This window comes from Rhipicephalus microplus, chromosome 3 (assembly GCF_043290135.1).
Source record: "Rhipicephalus microplus isolate Deutch F79 chromosome 3, USDA_Rmic, whole genome shotgun sequence".
Taxonomy (NCBI): domain Eukaryota; kingdom Metazoa; phylum Arthropoda; class Arachnida; order Ixodida; family Ixodidae; genus Rhipicephalus; species Rhipicephalus microplus.
This window is the reverse complement of record NC_134702.1, coordinates 37140584-37156221: the sequence shown is the minus strand read 5'-3', so window position 1 is coordinate 37156221 and position 15638 is coordinate 37140584. Positions and strand designations below refer to the sequence as shown.

The following is a 15638-nucleotide window of genomic DNA, read 5'->3' as shown; positions in this document are numbered from 1 at the left end:
TAATTAAAGAGGGAGAGAGACAGAGAAAAGAGAAGGAACTATAAAGAGGTATAGAAAGAGATTAAAAGAAAGAGGATGCGAGAAATAGAGAGATCAAAAGGGAGTGAGAGGATGAAAAAGAGACAAAAAAAAAAAAACAAGAAAGTGAATTAGAGAGAGAAAAACTAGAAATAAAAAACTAACAAAAACAGAAAAAAAAGATTAAGGTATGGAGAAAGCAAGAAAGAAAAAGTTTACACAATTTGGGAAAACAGCAACAGCCAGGACTACATATAGGTGCTCACCAGCTCCGCTGTCTGCTTAGCATTGTGCTTTTAGTCTATGCTATAACAATATTTTAAATGGAAACATTAAAACACTGTCAGCTTGTTCATTTATAGTGTTGCACAGATTCATGCCATGATGTGCTCTTGTCATAAGGCTTATCCAACACTGTTTTCTTGTTAAAGGGTGCCATGGCTTGGGAGCTACCATATTATGTGTCAGTTGACATACAGTTCTTGTCAACCGCCCCGCAATTGCATTGACTTTTATGATACTTTTCGGGCTTGTTGGACAAAAGTAGTTTACTAGAGTCGCAGTATGTTTTTGTTTCTTTTCACTGCAAAGTTGTGTTCTTGTAAAGCTTTTGCAGCAATGTTTTTAAACATAAAAAGCTTTTGGTAATTTTTGTATGTTGTTAAAGGTCTTAAATCAGGACTATGTATAGTCACTAGTATTTGAATTTCCCTCTCACACCCAGCACTATGAAAATTTATGTTGCATGTATTGTCAATACTGTAAAGAAACTTTAAACTTCACACATGCAAGATGTATCATTGAAGTCGGACCAGTGCTTGTCTCACTGAAAATATTTCCTTGCTTTATACAGTAGGCTCTAGGTAAATAAAGGTATCTTAAATGGAATTGTTGCTTAAAAAAATATACTGGCTCTAATATGACTGGTTTTGTACCTGAATACTAAAACCCTGTACATCTCTCAGCAAAAAGAAATCATGTTAAGCGGGACATATGTTCCTGGTTTCTACGGTTTTCGTGTAGTGAAAGTTCACTTTACACATATCTAAATAGGAAAATCATAACATTCCTTTAAGCTTTGCATTTATGGCTCTGATTGTTCATGGAACACAGTCTTTACTGTGCCCTTGCATTGTGGCAGGCCATGATTCACACAGATACGCTGAACGAGTCGGGTTGCCTGGAGCAGACCGTAGAGGCATTTGATGGAAGAACAATCCATGCGTACCATGCAGAGGGCGCCGGAGGTGGCCACGCACCGGACATCATTAGCATCTGCGGGGAGATCAACGTCCTTCCCTCGTCAACGAACCCAACCAGACCGTACACAAAGAACACCGTTGAAGAGGCGCTCGACATGCTCATCATCTGCCACCACTTAGACAGGTGTGTTGTTCTTCTGTATTCAGAAATGTTCTTCTGATTATCCTAAGTAAAAATTCATCGCCTGCAAGAGATCCAGGCCACGTCCCTATGTTGGTGCAGAATTTGGTGACAAGTAACATATCTTGCGGGCATCGGTTTGGAAACATAAACATGGATGTCCCTAACACTCTAGTTGTCCTCTCCAAATAGTTTTTGTCTCTAACTTTCTTAGTAGTACAGTAGACTCCTATTAAACGACTCTCTCTTAAATGAAATTGCTGCTTAAGTAGAACAACTGCCTCTAATATGATTTGTTTTGTACTTGAATATTGTACCCCTGTTTGTCTCTCAGTAAACGAAACTCCTCTTAAATGAACCACATTTTCCTGGTCTCTTCACGTTTCGTATAAGAGCAGTCTACTGTATAGTTGTGTTTTCTTGCCCCGCCACGGTGGTCTAGTGGCTAAGGTACTCGGCTGCTGACACGCAGGTCGCGGGATCAAATCCCGGCTGCGGCGGCTGCATTTCCAATGGAGGCGAAAATGTTGTAGGCCCGTGTGCTAAGATTTAGGTGCACGTCAAAGAACCCCAGGGGGTCAAAATTTCCGGAGCCCTCCCCTACGGCGTCGCTCATAATCATATGGTGGTTTTGGCACGTTAAGCCCCACATATCATCATCATCATCATCGTCATCATCATCATCGTCATCGTCATCATCGTCATCATCATCATCATCATCACTTATGTTTTCTTAAAGGTTTGTGGAAACACACAGACAGACGTCGGTACTGTTAGAGCATGAACTATATATTTCATCTGAAGCCCCTTAGTCACATGCGAGCAATCACAGGTGTGACCATCTCGTGTGTGTTGCAATGTCCTCATTGTCTTCTCCAGGTCAAATTCTTGTAGCCCGTACTTATGTGCTACAGGTTCCATTTATAATGCAAAACCGTTATGCCTGTAGCATGTGCGTGTGCATGTGTGTGTGTGTGTGTGCACGTACACATGCATTGTGTCTTTTTTTGTGTAAGTACTATGCCTATTACTTTTGTTACATAGAATGAGTTGTTATTCAGAATGTGCTGTAAACATCAGATTCATCATAACAAACTGCTAGAGTAGTGGGAAAGGCCCCAACGCATCCACAATATGTGCACCACGTGTCTCCATAATGTCCCTCATGGACATGCAAAGAATGTTTGGCCAATTCATCTTGCGTAAGATGTCTGTAGGCTATGTTCATCACATCCTACGATATCCATTTCCTGGCTTTGGATGTCTTGTGTTAAATGCACTGCAAGTCATTGCAGTCAGTGGGCCCTCTTAACCTCAGGAATAGGGCTGGTAGTGCATCCTTTAGCTGAAGTAGCCACTGTATTTCAATAACGCTTCGTGTTATTTTGTGGTATGGCAGAACAGGGTGCGACACAGTGCAGCTGAGCTCAAAGGTTGTACTTTGATTCCCGATCAGTGTGGCCAATAGGAGCGAAAGGTTATGTTGCCTAAATATACCTGTAACTGCATGTTAAAAAATCACGTAGGGTCCAAACTGACTTGGCGTTTCCTTTGACAGCCTTGCTTACCATCGGCACGTTGCTTGTGGAATATGAAACCTAAGTACACAAAATTGATCGATAGAATGACATTCCACACCAATTGTTGTGCAAAAATATCAGAGTATGTGAAACACGCCAGAGTTTAGATGTGTTTTTCAAGCAGTGTCTTAGGTTGGAAATTACTGAAGGCCTTATTGTGCAATGAAGTTTTACTGTACATAAACTAAGTGTCAATCTAAAAAGAGGTAAGCTAAGGACATACTTTCAAAAAGAGCACACACTGAAAAAATACGGCAAAAATTTAAGCAAAGAATATATAGATATTGTCATGGTGTAATGACATTGACGAGGGCAGCAGTCAGCGTATCAAAGATAACACTCTTTATTTGACCGAACTTGTTGCCAGGAAACAAACTCAAACTACAGCAAGCAATGGACACTGTACGCTGATAATCACGAACAGAGCGTCTACCATCTATAATCTGATCATTGTTAAAACGTGCTATATTTTATACATTACGCATAAAACTTTCCAGCCTTATCACTGGTGGTCGTGCAAGTTCTGGAGTGAGCTTGTCTGCGTCCTGCACACAATCTTTACAAAATGATCTACTACAGTCGCAAAGCTTCTCGAACTCTGACGTGGTCTGCACCGAGCATTGCTGACAGTCTTTATGAGTGTAAACTGGATACGGCGAAATCGAAACAAGAAATGCATGTTGCAATGCCTCCATCTAAAAAAGCATTGCCCCGATGCTTAAAACAGAACATGAAAAAAGAAAAAAAGCATGCAATAATAAATAACAACGAGTAACAGCCTGAGTCAGCGAGTTTCTTAATACGCGTAGAACAGTTTAAGGTGCACCACATGCACGACCTCAGGACCTGCCCTCTGTCACTGAGACTTCATGATGCTGTCGAGGAAAACCTCGTGGTTTAGTGCGCAGAGACGTCGAAATACTCTCTGAGGTCTAAAGTATTGTCGCAAGAGTTCTTTACTGATTCCATGTTGTCATATCAGTGTCCAGGCTCAGACACGGTCACTAAGCTGGTATTCTACAAGGCATCGTCAAAGATCATAGCGATAGCTTTCGGTTTTTTGTTGGCAATGGATGCGCAGACTGGCCAGTTGTCGGGCTTCTTTGGTGTGCTGGAGGTACACGGTGTTAATGTTTTTCTTATTGGGGACGCTGGGCAACATGGCATCAAGCGTCGTTGTCGGGCTAGCTTTTTCCCTAGACAAACTTGTATAGTGTCATCTGTGTTGTTCCTTGCACGACCATGTTGTATGCAAAGGTCACATACATAAGGATAGCATCTCACCTGAGGCTACGATGGAGGCAGAAATTTTCGCAGCTCCTCCTGCACGATTACTCTGATTATCTCACGCAGGTTGGCAGATTTCATTGAATTGTGACGTCAAATGCTGGATTTATTGCTAGTTCTGTACATCTACGTCCAATGTATTCTCAATAGTCATCGCTTCAGAAAGGAAATCTTCGACACTGGTCGGTAATTTCTGCATCAGCCCCGCACGAAGGCCCTGCTTGACTCCTTGCATGAGGAGGCAAACTTCATTCTTTTTGGCCATTTTGGGGTCTGCGTGGCGAAACAGTCTTGTCATCTCTTCTGTCAAGAGGGTTGTGATGTTATTGGGGCAGGACCGCTCCAGAAAGAATCAGACAGCACGCCAGTGCACAAACACACGTCCAACTTCTATTGTACCCTTCACCCATGGACAACCCACACGTTACGAAGTTCCTAACACAAAAAACACGCGGCTAAACTAAATGAATAAGTAGAACGTTCGGCCTACAGTTCAGGTTGTCGGGGTAGTAGCCTGGGCCGTCGTTGATGCCCCGTCGGCAACATTCAGTGGCGAAGTCGACGTTGGGCGGCGTCGTCACCTGCAGTGACGAAGTCGGGAGACGCAGGGTCGCCGCGTCGAACTCCAGTGGCTCAGCGCCACTGTCGACGAACTGGAGCCGACGACCCACGTGTTCCGGCGGCAGGGAGTTGTGCCCTTGAGCACCTGTAGTCCGCCTCGGAAACCCACGCCAGCCCTCCTGGAACAGCGGCGCAAGGGCAGGTTCAGGCACCCGGCGCCAGCTCTCCACGACCAGCGAGACAAGGACAGGTTCAGGAACCTGGCGCCAGCTCTCCTAGACCGGTCGTCTAGCGGAGGCTGAGCTGTTCACTCGGCTGGTACGAGTGTCGCGACGTGGCCTGGGTCGTACCTATGGGCCAGACGCCCAACGAGGTAGTCCTGCCTCGAACGACGTACCTCGCGCACTGCCGAAGGCACGGGTCACGCACCCTCGAGGCCGCGCCTCACGAGCTGTCGTCTTCCTCGTAGGCACCGCACGGCACATACACGCACACATCACATCCTCTTCGCCACCGCACGGCACACTATTGTCGTTTTTTTTTTTTTTTAGTTTCTGTTTCGCGTCCGCGCAGCACATATTATGACATCACCCCCTTTTCCGAGAAAGTTGTTTGCAACTATTCTACTACAAGGGCGCGGGGCGAACGAATGGTCACTGCACTGCACGGTCACTGCACGGTCCCTGCACTGCACTGCATTGTCTTAGGGGTCGCATGTACATAGTAGCAGAATGTTCACAGAAGGCTGCTTACAGTTCGGTTGGAAAACTACCGTACAAGTAGGGTTGCTATGTCGCAACTAGGAGGCAACTATTCACGACTGAGGGCTAGTAGTATTAAGAACCACGTTGCTACCTAAACGGCAGTTATGCGCGACTCAAGTAGTCGGCTCCAACATTGTCACAACCTTTGATGTAATGAACTGTGAATGAGTACTCCTGCATAAGGAGACTCCACCTCAACACTCTGTTGTTCACGTGTTTGGCGGAATTTAAATACTGTAATGGTTGGTGGTCTGACTGAATGACAAAAGAATTGCCATAGAGGTAAATATGAAATTTTTGCACTGCCCAAACAAGTGCAAGGCATTCCCGTTCTATTGTTGAATAGTGGGTTTCTCGGGGCAATAAATTACGACTTGCGTAAGCAACTGGATGCAGCACCTGGCCCTTTCCCATCTGGAGCAATACTGCGCCCAGGCTTGTATTGGAGGCATCCGTACGAAGAACGAACTCCTTCGAGAGGTCGGGAGCAAGGAGGATGGGAGCATCGCCGAGCTTCTTCTTGAGGGCCGTAAACGCTTCCTCTTGATGTGCGCCCCATGAAACAGTGTGGCTTTGTCCCTTTCTTGTAAGGTCCGTCAGCGGCTTGGTCAGTTCGGCGTAGTTAGGTATAAACTTCCTGTAATAGCCGGTCAAGCCAAGAAACGACTGCACTGCTTTCTTGGTTGTAGGTCGTTTTGCGGCAAGAATCTTGTCTAGCGTTTTGAGAAGCGGTTCAACTGTAGTCTCCCCGATTCGGTGTCCCAAGAAGGATATGCTTCGCTCTCCTATCTCACATTTACTTGGTTTTATGGTGAGGTGAGCTTGGTTAATTCGTTCAAAAACTTGTCTGAGGGTGTCGATGTGCTCTTGCCAAGTATTGGTCGCAATGATGACATCGTCGAAATAATGGTGAACGTTGTCGACACCACCCAGTACTGATCTCATAAGGCGCGCGAATACTGCTGGCGCCGTTTTAATGCCAAAAGGCATGTAGAGGAAGTGATAGAGCCCAGACATGCTGGAGAAAGCAGTTTTTTCACGACTGTTTGGATCCATCGGTACTTGCCAGTATCCTTTCGTGAAATCAAATTTGGAGAAAAACTGCTTTTGTCCAACAAGTGCAAGAACTACATCGATGCGTGGTATTGGCTCGCAGTCGGGGACCAGAATCTTGTTCAATTCTCTGAAGTCTATGCACAACCTAATCGTGTTGTCCGGTTTCTTCACCACGACAATGGGAGCGTGGTACGGCGACTGAGACCGCTCAATAATACCGAGTTTCAGCATCTCTTGCACTTCCTTTTCTACTCTTTCTTGCAAGGCAAGGGGGATGGGGTACTGCGGAACATGCACAGGCTTATTGGAGGTCAGACGTAGCGAACACTCCACGAGTGCTGTTTTCCCTGGTAAGTCAGAAAAAATGTCCGCATACTCTTGAAAAAGTGCTTGCACATTCTGAACTTGTTCAGCAGTGAGGTGTGGTGATAGCTTGACATCCGTGCTGAACTGCGTGCGATACAAGCTCAATATGGGCATTTGTTTGACTTCGTCTTCTTCTTCGGGGAGATTTTCGTGGAGCTCTGCAACAACTGACACCTGTTGTGGTTCCGTCACTTCGCGCTCTTCGTATTTTTTGAGCATGTTGATATGAAAAATCTTGTTTTTCCCACACACATCGATGACGTAGTCGACATCATTTTTCCGTTCGATGACTTGGAACGGCCCTTTCCACTGCATTAACAGCTTGTTGGAGTCAGTCGGGAGCAGAATTAAAACCTTGTTGCCTGGGCATAATTTTCTAGGGCGACTTTTCCTGTCATAATAGGTTTTCTGCTTCACACGAGCCTTCTCCAGCTGTTCATGGGCTATCTTGCAAGTCTCCTCTAGGCGATTGCGCAAATCAAAGACGTAGGTGTAAGTCGTCCGCGTTTCTGCGTCTAGCCCCTCATTTGTCCACAGTTCTCTCAGCACGGTTAGCGGTCCTCGGACGTGGCGGCCGTAAATGAGCTGAAACGGAGAGAACCCGAGGCTTGTCTGTGGAACTTCCCTATATGCAAAGAGTAGCGGAGCTAGGTACCTGTCCCAAGATCGAGGTCTCTCTTGGCACATTCTCTTTAGCATTGTCTTCAGGGTGCCATTAAATTTCTCCACGAGACCGTTCGCCATCGCATGATATGGGGTTGTCTTTAGCATCTTCACGGAGAGAAGCCTGCTAACCTCGTTCATTAATTCTGAGGTAAAACTTGCCCCTTGGTCGGTGACGATTTCCTTTGGCAAGCCGATGCGGGAAAAAATCTCGATGAGTGCTTCCGCAATGTGAACTGCATCGATTGCGGGCAATGCTACAGCGTCAGGGTAGCGAGTCGCAAAATCGATAAGTGTCAGAACATATCGGTTCCCACGGTCCGATCTTGGTGAAAACGGGCCGATTAAATCAACCGCGACCCTTTCAAAAGGTGTCCGGATAAGAGGCATGTTGCCTAGTGGTGCGACTCCAACTTTTCCTTTAGGGGTAGTTCTCTGGCACTTGTCGCAAGACTTGACAAAGCGCTTTACGTCTCCGTTCAGGTCAGGCCAATAAAATTCTTCTAGGACACGATCAGTAGTTCTTTTGATGCCTTGGTGTCCCGCCATGATACTGCCATGAGCAATGTCCAGTATGCCTACCCGGAACGCTTTCGGAGTGACCAGCTGTTTAAACGTCCTGCCAGTGGCAAGGCGGTAGCGTCGATAAAGCAATCCTTTATCTTCGTTGAAATCGTAACAGTGGCCCTTTCCCGATTTGAACTCTTTATTCACTTTAGCAAAGACAGCTTTGAGTGTCGGGTCATTTCGCTGTTCCTCGACGAGTTGGGCTCTGGTAACGTCAGGTAAGAGCGTTGTTGACACGTACAAAGGCCTGATATTTTCTTGACCTTGTTGATTGGCTTTGGTTTTTGCCACGCTTGAAGAAGCAGATCTTGAGGTGACAGGTGACTTGGTCGGGTGTGCTTGCGCAGGTAACTCATGCACCTGGGTATGAGTCGCCTGCTTCCAGTCAGAATCTGGATCGTATGGTCCTCTGACGCCTGGAAGATTTCCCAGCACAAGGTCATAGAGGGGTTGATCCATACAAGCCACTTTCAGCATCCCTGTGAAGTACGGCGTGTTGACTTGTACAATAGCTTCCGGGAGATGGCTAGTTGACCTGTCTAGGAGAACGACACTGATTTTCTTGCCTGTCAGGCACACATCAGGAACGAGCTCCCGTCGGACGATTGCCGTGTTGCATCCCGTATCGCGTAAGACTTAAACCTCTCTTCCTAGCAGCAGACCTTCGACCACTGGCATCCCGTCGGCCAGGAAACGTATTGTACCCTGCACGTTCTTGTCGTCGTGGTGACTTGAGCAAGGAATCTTCCCTCCTGGACGCTTGGCTATTTTTCTAGCACCAGCCCGGGCAGAGTCAGGTTCGCTAAATGCGCACGAAGAACTCGGTTTGTTGTTCCCATGCTGGTTTCGGCAAGTTTCTGTGACATGTCCCGTTTTACCGCACAACTTGCATTTCAGCATCTGCTTAGGTGGATTGCGGCAGTCAGGAGCCAAATGTCCGAAACGATGACACAGGATACACTTGAGTTGCGGTTTCCGCGACGCTTCGGTAGGTTTTCCACTGGATTCTTTCGCGGGGTCAGGACCTTTTCCTATATTAGTCAAATTCTGCGCCTCAAGGAAGCGATCCGTCAAATCAGCGAGTTCATCTAGTGACTTGCACTCTCGCTCTTTTAAGAAAACAACCAGCTTTGGATGGCAACAACGCAAGAATTGCTCAGAGATTACGTGATCCCTTAGACCTTCATAGGTTTGGGATACGTTTGCCATGTCTATCCAATGGTCGAAATAACTGGTAATTCTTGCTGCTAACTGTCGTCCAGTTTCACCATCTGCTGCTCGTGCTTTCCGAAACTTATCTTGGTAGCCTTGAGCCGTAAACTGAAATCTCTGCAGTAGAGCTTTCTTTACTTTTTGGTAGTCCAGCGAATCAGCGGCAGTCATTCGGCCTATCACGGTTAACGCGTCCCCCGTTAGGCACAGGCTAACAGCGAGACCCCATTTTTCTTGCGGCCAATCCTGTCCTGTGGCTACGCGCTCGAATCGCTGCAGATACGCGTGCAGATCATCGCGTTTTTCGTCAAATACAGGCAGTAACTTCTGCGGATTGAGGGGTGAGGAGGTGCTGGGCGCAGTCAAAGCGTCATTAGCTGCTACAGGCATGTTCTGAGCTCCTTCCTGAAGCTTTAGCTTAAGCTGCAGAATTTCACGCTGCCTCTCGTCAGCTTCTTTGGCTGCCTTTCGCTCTGCAGCTCTCTCATCCCTTAGCTTAGCCTGTTGGGCCTCAATCCACTTGTTTAGCTCTGCACCCGAGAACCCTAGTTGGAGCCCTATAGCGGCGAGTTTTTCCAAGTCCATGGTGCAGTCTGAACGTGTGTCTGCCTCGAGCGAAACTGTCTTCTTTCACTGGTTTAACGAGCGGATCCTGGCAGGCTCGCCAGTTTGTGATGTTATTGGGGCAGGACCGCTCCAGAAAGAATCAGACAGCACGCCAGTGCACAAACACACGTCCAACTTCTATTGTACCCTTCACCCATGGACAACCCACACGTTACGAAGTTCCTAACACAAAAACACGCGGCTAAACTAAATGAATAAGTAGAACGTTCGGCCTACAGTTCAGGTCGTCGGGGTAGTAGCCTGGGCCGTCGTTGATGCCCCGTCGGCAACATTCAGTGGCGAAGTCGACGTTGGGCGGCGTCGTCACCTGCAGTGACGAAGTCGGGAGACGCAGGGTCGCCGCGTCGAACTCCAGTGGCTCAGCGCCACTGTCGACGAACTGGAGCCGACGACCCACGTGTTCCGGCGGCAGGGAGTGGTGCCCTTGAGCACCTGTAGTCCGCCTCGGAAACCCACGCCAGCCCTCCTGGAACAGCGGCGCAAGGGCAGGTTCAGGCACCCGGCGCCAGCTCTCCACGACCAGCGGGACAAGGACAGGTTCAGGAACCTGGCGCCAGCTCTCCTAGACCGGTCGTCTAGCGGAGGCTGAGCTGTTCACTCGGCTGGTACGAGTGTCGCGACGTGGCCTGGGTCGTACCTATGGGCCAGACGCCCAATGAGGTAGTCCTGCCTCGAACTACGTACCTCGCGCACTGCCGAAGGCACGGGTCACGCACCCTCGAGGCCGCGCCTCACGAGCTGTCGTCTTCCTCGTAGGCACCGCACGGCACATACACGCACACATCACATCCTCTTCGCCACCGCACGGCACACTATTGTCGTTTTTTTTTTTTTAGTTTCTGTTTCGCGTCCGCGCAGCACATATTATGACAAGGGTCATGTTTAGATTCGGCAGCAGCATACATGTTTCCAGTGAAGCTTCTGCCCTCTCCTTGCAAACGACACTTGCGAATGTGGCGAGGAACCTGGTGTAAAAAATGTCCCACGTTGTCAGGCTGCGCTCTTGGTTCTCGAATCAGGTCTGAGCGGTGTCTTCCAAAGTGAAATAGACATGCCATAGCTTTTCATCGTTGTTCCAATGGTTGAGAACGGCAATACAGTCGTATGCTTCCAGCCAGCTTTCTGAATCTTTGACTGAATGTCTGCTAAACGTTCATTGTTCTTCAGGCTGCTGGAGCAGGATTGATGTAGGTGGCACAGGGGTTGTCATCATGCCTGTGGTCGAGGTCACCGTCTTGGAGTGTCTGTTGCTTTCGGTAAAAAGACCGTTCTCTGGCTCGAGGCCCCTCTGCCTATGGCAACTTTGATTTGGGTTGTCCCTTGCGTCGTGTTCTTCATGGCATGGCCTTTGTGTCAGCTTCTTGGTGGCTTGGGCCTGTAGTTCACGGGGGCATCCAGAATGTTGACCAAGCAGCACCTCCACAATATGTCACGGTGTCACGACGTTGATGGGGGCAGCAGTCAGTGTATCAAAGATGAAACTATTTATTTGACCGAACTTGTGGCCAGGCAACAAAATCAAATTACAGCAAACAATGCATGTTGTACACTGATAATGGCGAAAAGAGCGTCAGGCGTCGATAATCTGATTATCGTTGGGATGCATCATCTTTTATACATCATGCATTGAATATTCCAGTCTTATCACTGGTGGTCGCGCAAGCTCTGAAATAAGCTTGACTCTTTGCGTCCCGTGCAAAATCTTGACAAAACAATCTACTACAATTGCAAAGTTTCTTGAACACTGAGGTGTGGTCTGGGCCAAGCACTGCTGACAATCTTTGTGGGTATAAACGAAATACAGCAAAATCAAAATAAGAAATGCGTGTGGCAGTTTAACTGGTAGTCGGTCTTAGAAGAGTGAAATGTAAATAGCACATGCAGAAGCTCCACAGGATACAGCACCAGTGATAACTGATGTGATCTGCCCTGATAGAGCAAGGGATATAGGTTTCTATTATCAATGCTTAAATCAGTGGACTTGTAGCTTTAACCGAAAAATGCCATTGTCATTATACCATCATTATTATGCCACCTAAAGGAATTGGTTATGACAGTTATGAGACTGAGAAGCATGAATGGAATTCTTCAACAGTTGTAACACTAGCAGAGATGGTATGTGTTGTAATACTTCACTGCTGGCAGCGGTGAATTACAATGACAGGATGAATTCAGCTGTGGATAATTGGAAAGACGAAGTTCTTTACAAGAATCACGCATACAAGGATAGAGGACTTGTAACATTTTTTAACACTTCCTTCAATGTCTTCTTGAACAACTTGGGTGTAGAGTATGGGAGGGTGAGTTGATTGTGGGCATGTGAAGGGTGCAAGTATATTCTCCTTCGGAAGTTGACATCTGCTGTATAATTATTACGAACTTAAAGCATAAGCAGTCAGTATAATGGGCAGAGCATTCTAAGAATTCTCATATCACAATATTTATTATCCTTTAAAATGTCTTATACCAACTTTATTGATAGTTATTTACATTATACAGTAAATGTGAAGCAATACGAGTCATTAATGGCTGAGAAACATAAAAGTTTAGTGGCATAAATGTTTGTCCAAAACAAACTATACTTTACACATAGTCATGGCACAAAATGAAAACTGTGCAACTGTCGCTGGTCCCGTTAATTACAGAGGCAATCGCCGAGCTCATTCCAAGTGCCGAAGTATCAGCCCCCCGAACTGCATTATGAAAGCACGGACAATTTAGATGTTGTCTTATTTGGTGCACCAGCGAACACCGGCTGTGGTCCAAAGAAGGAGTCAGAGCCGAGAGTTGATAAACAGACAAAAATATATTCTCAAACATGGCAGACCAAGCTACACACAAATATGCACTCTCGGCAATAGTCCAATACAATATGTTGCCACACAGACAACAGGCTACACAACACAACCAGCTACACTCAAAACAACGGACACGAACAACATCACACACTACAATGCAATCTCATGCATTAAACAACCAGGGCACTTAAAGACTAAAAAGTACGTCAACTTATTCAGTCCGAAGTTTTTGGAACAAAGTTGGAATGATACTCTTCCAGGAATTACTCACTCATAAAGTTCAGCTCTGTTGTCGTTCCGCTGCCCCCAAAGTTTCTCTTCTAGGAAACTTTGCCTCTTCAAATGTTCGCACTCCAAGCACCATACTTCTTCGCCAGTAACACGTCAGCCTCCCACGTGCTGTGGCTGCAAAACGCGTCTTCGCCCCACTGGCGGTGATCACACACCTTTCTTCTGCTTGTAGTACAAGTCTTCACTTAAACTAGGTGGAAATCCTCTTCATCGCCTGCTTTGTCACTCAAGACACAAGCCTTCACCCCTCGGCAGAACAACGCTACGCACACTAGCGCAAACTTCCTTCATCTCCTGCTGTCCACAAATCGCTGCTCGCTTAAATACTTTCGCGCTAGGTTCCAGAAAATTCTTCGGCGCGTTGCACAGCTGAGGCTGGGGAAGGGGCGAGACGTTTCGAGATTTCTCCCCGACCCATGACGCAACCAGTAAGTGACTCATGCTTTCCTTCTCGATGGTTCCGGGAGCCACTCGACGAGACGTTTCCAGCAACATCCTCTAATGTCAAAGCGGTGGAAAGGGGGACCTCTCTCTCGTAAGGTGACGCAATTCTGCATCGCCACGCATCTTTTCTTCTAGATTTTTCCAGCGATATCTCGCCGACCGATGCGAGGAGGTTGGTCAGCGAAGTGACGTGTCCGCTGGGGAGAGTCGGCGCGCCCGAGGAGTTCTTTGATGTTTGTTTTTTTCTTTAACGCTGGCTTCGGAGGGCGACAATGTGGCACCCGATATTGTTGCCATCGCCGAAATTCGGAGGCGCGTGCTCTATTGCGTGCTCGTTTGTGGCAGTGACTTACCACTATAAAACTAATTACATATTTGAAATATGATTGTCCTAGGGTACAGAGAAATGCAATGTTTTTTTTTTTTCGAATCGCATCTCTCTTTAGTTAGTGTTCTTGCACTTCTTTAAAGTGTATGAATTGTGTTTCACTTACACAGTGTCCTTCTTCATTCTTTCAAGGAATGTCAAGGAAGACTTGGCATTTGCTGAGTCTCGTATCAGAGTCGAAACCATTGCAGCCGAAGATGTCCTGCATGACATTGGCGCCATCGGCATCTATACATCTGATGCACTCGTAAGTACTTCCATCTTTCATACCATGATTTTGCACCTGCAACTTTCTTCTTGAAATAACCTGTTGTTAATTGTGTTTGATGCAGCACATTTAGAAGTTTCCTAATTGTTCTGTATTTAACAAAAATCTTTTGTGCCACTTGAACCTGCATAAGATGACATATTGCCACTGAAAAGTTTGTGACAATCAAAAAGAGGACCACAAGCAGGACAAAGCAGTACTATTAACTGTTTGAGGCTGTGTTAATTTACGAGCGCTCTGGTAAAGTATTTTCTCTACAGTTAACCATTGTGCTTCTTGTTTTGTGTCAAATACTGAACATGGGGCTTTTATCACAACTGCATGCTCAGTTGGGTTTTCAAAACCTTTGTCGGAAAAGTATAGCAGATATTGATGGTCTTCTGTTGCCTGTAACACCAAAACAGTGTATACTTGACAAACCAGATTGACTCTTTTGTTGTTGATGACGATTTTTGGCAACAGAAGGTGATCAGTAACTGTAATGCATCATCTATGGGAGTAAAAGATCCTTATAGTGAATATATAGAAGCGGTACATTACTTTCAAACTCTGTGCTTCTAGGCAATGGGACGAATTGGCGAAGTCGTGAGCAGGGCCTGGCAGACTGCTGACAAGATGAAGATCTGTCGGGGCAAGCTGAAGGAGGACTCACCGAGCAACGACAATTTCAGAGTCCTCCGGTACCTTGCAAAGTACACCATCAACCCTGCACTTGCTCATGGAATCGACTACTACGTCGGATCTGTTACGGTTAGTTGATTGACTTTCTGGTGGATTGACTATATTGTGGGAGCTCAAGTAGGATTATGAAAAAATGCCAGGCCAGCGCTGAACGCGCACATAGTCACAGCACAAGCTGGAAGAGAGGCCTTTCTGGACTTCGTTGAAATTTGCTTGAGGCTACTACAGCAAGACCAGTGGCAAGGTGCCGACTACACCAGGAGTTCTCACACTTTCTGGCCTTGGGGAACCTCAATGGCTTTTTCAGAGTCCCACGGAACCCCTAACCTTTTTTTTATCATGACGACTACCAGGGCCCAGTGAAAATATTCCTACTGGGAGCAACTGGGGCCAGCTCAAAAGGTTTATTGTCAAATTCCCAGTGGGGATCAGTTGCCAGTGGAGCCCTACTGGGACCCATCGGCAATTGGTCCCCACTGGGAATTCGACCATAAACCACTTGAACTGGTCCCACATAAGATCCACTGGCAACTAGTCCCCACTAGAAATTAGAACATAAACTACTTGGACTAGTCCCAGTTGGGACCTACTGGCTACTAGTCCCCACTAGGAATTAGACCATAAACCACTTGAACTGGTCCCAATTATTTCCACTTGCCCGTGGACCCCTGCGGAGCATACAGC

At 46.7% G+C, this 15638-nt stretch overlaps 1 protein-coding gene across 3 annotated transcripts in view; it reads left to right on the top strand.

The window, feature by feature from the left end:
• LOC119176632 (urease subunit alpha-like) overlaps positions 1 to 15638 on the top strand; it is a 138929-nt gene that overhangs the window by 111766 nt on the left and 11525 nt on the right. For all 3 annotated transcript variants that reach the window (XM_075889239.1, XM_075889240.1, XM_075889241.1), the window contains 3 exons: positions 1160 to 1404; positions 14138 to 14252; positions 14835 to 15023. In XM_075889239.1, coding sequence (XP_075745354.1) covers positions 1160 to 1404; positions 14138 to 14252; positions 14835 to 15023 — 549 coding nt within the window. The remainder of the gene's footprint in view (positions 1 to 1159; positions 1405 to 14137; positions 14253 to 14834; positions 15024 to 15638) is intronic.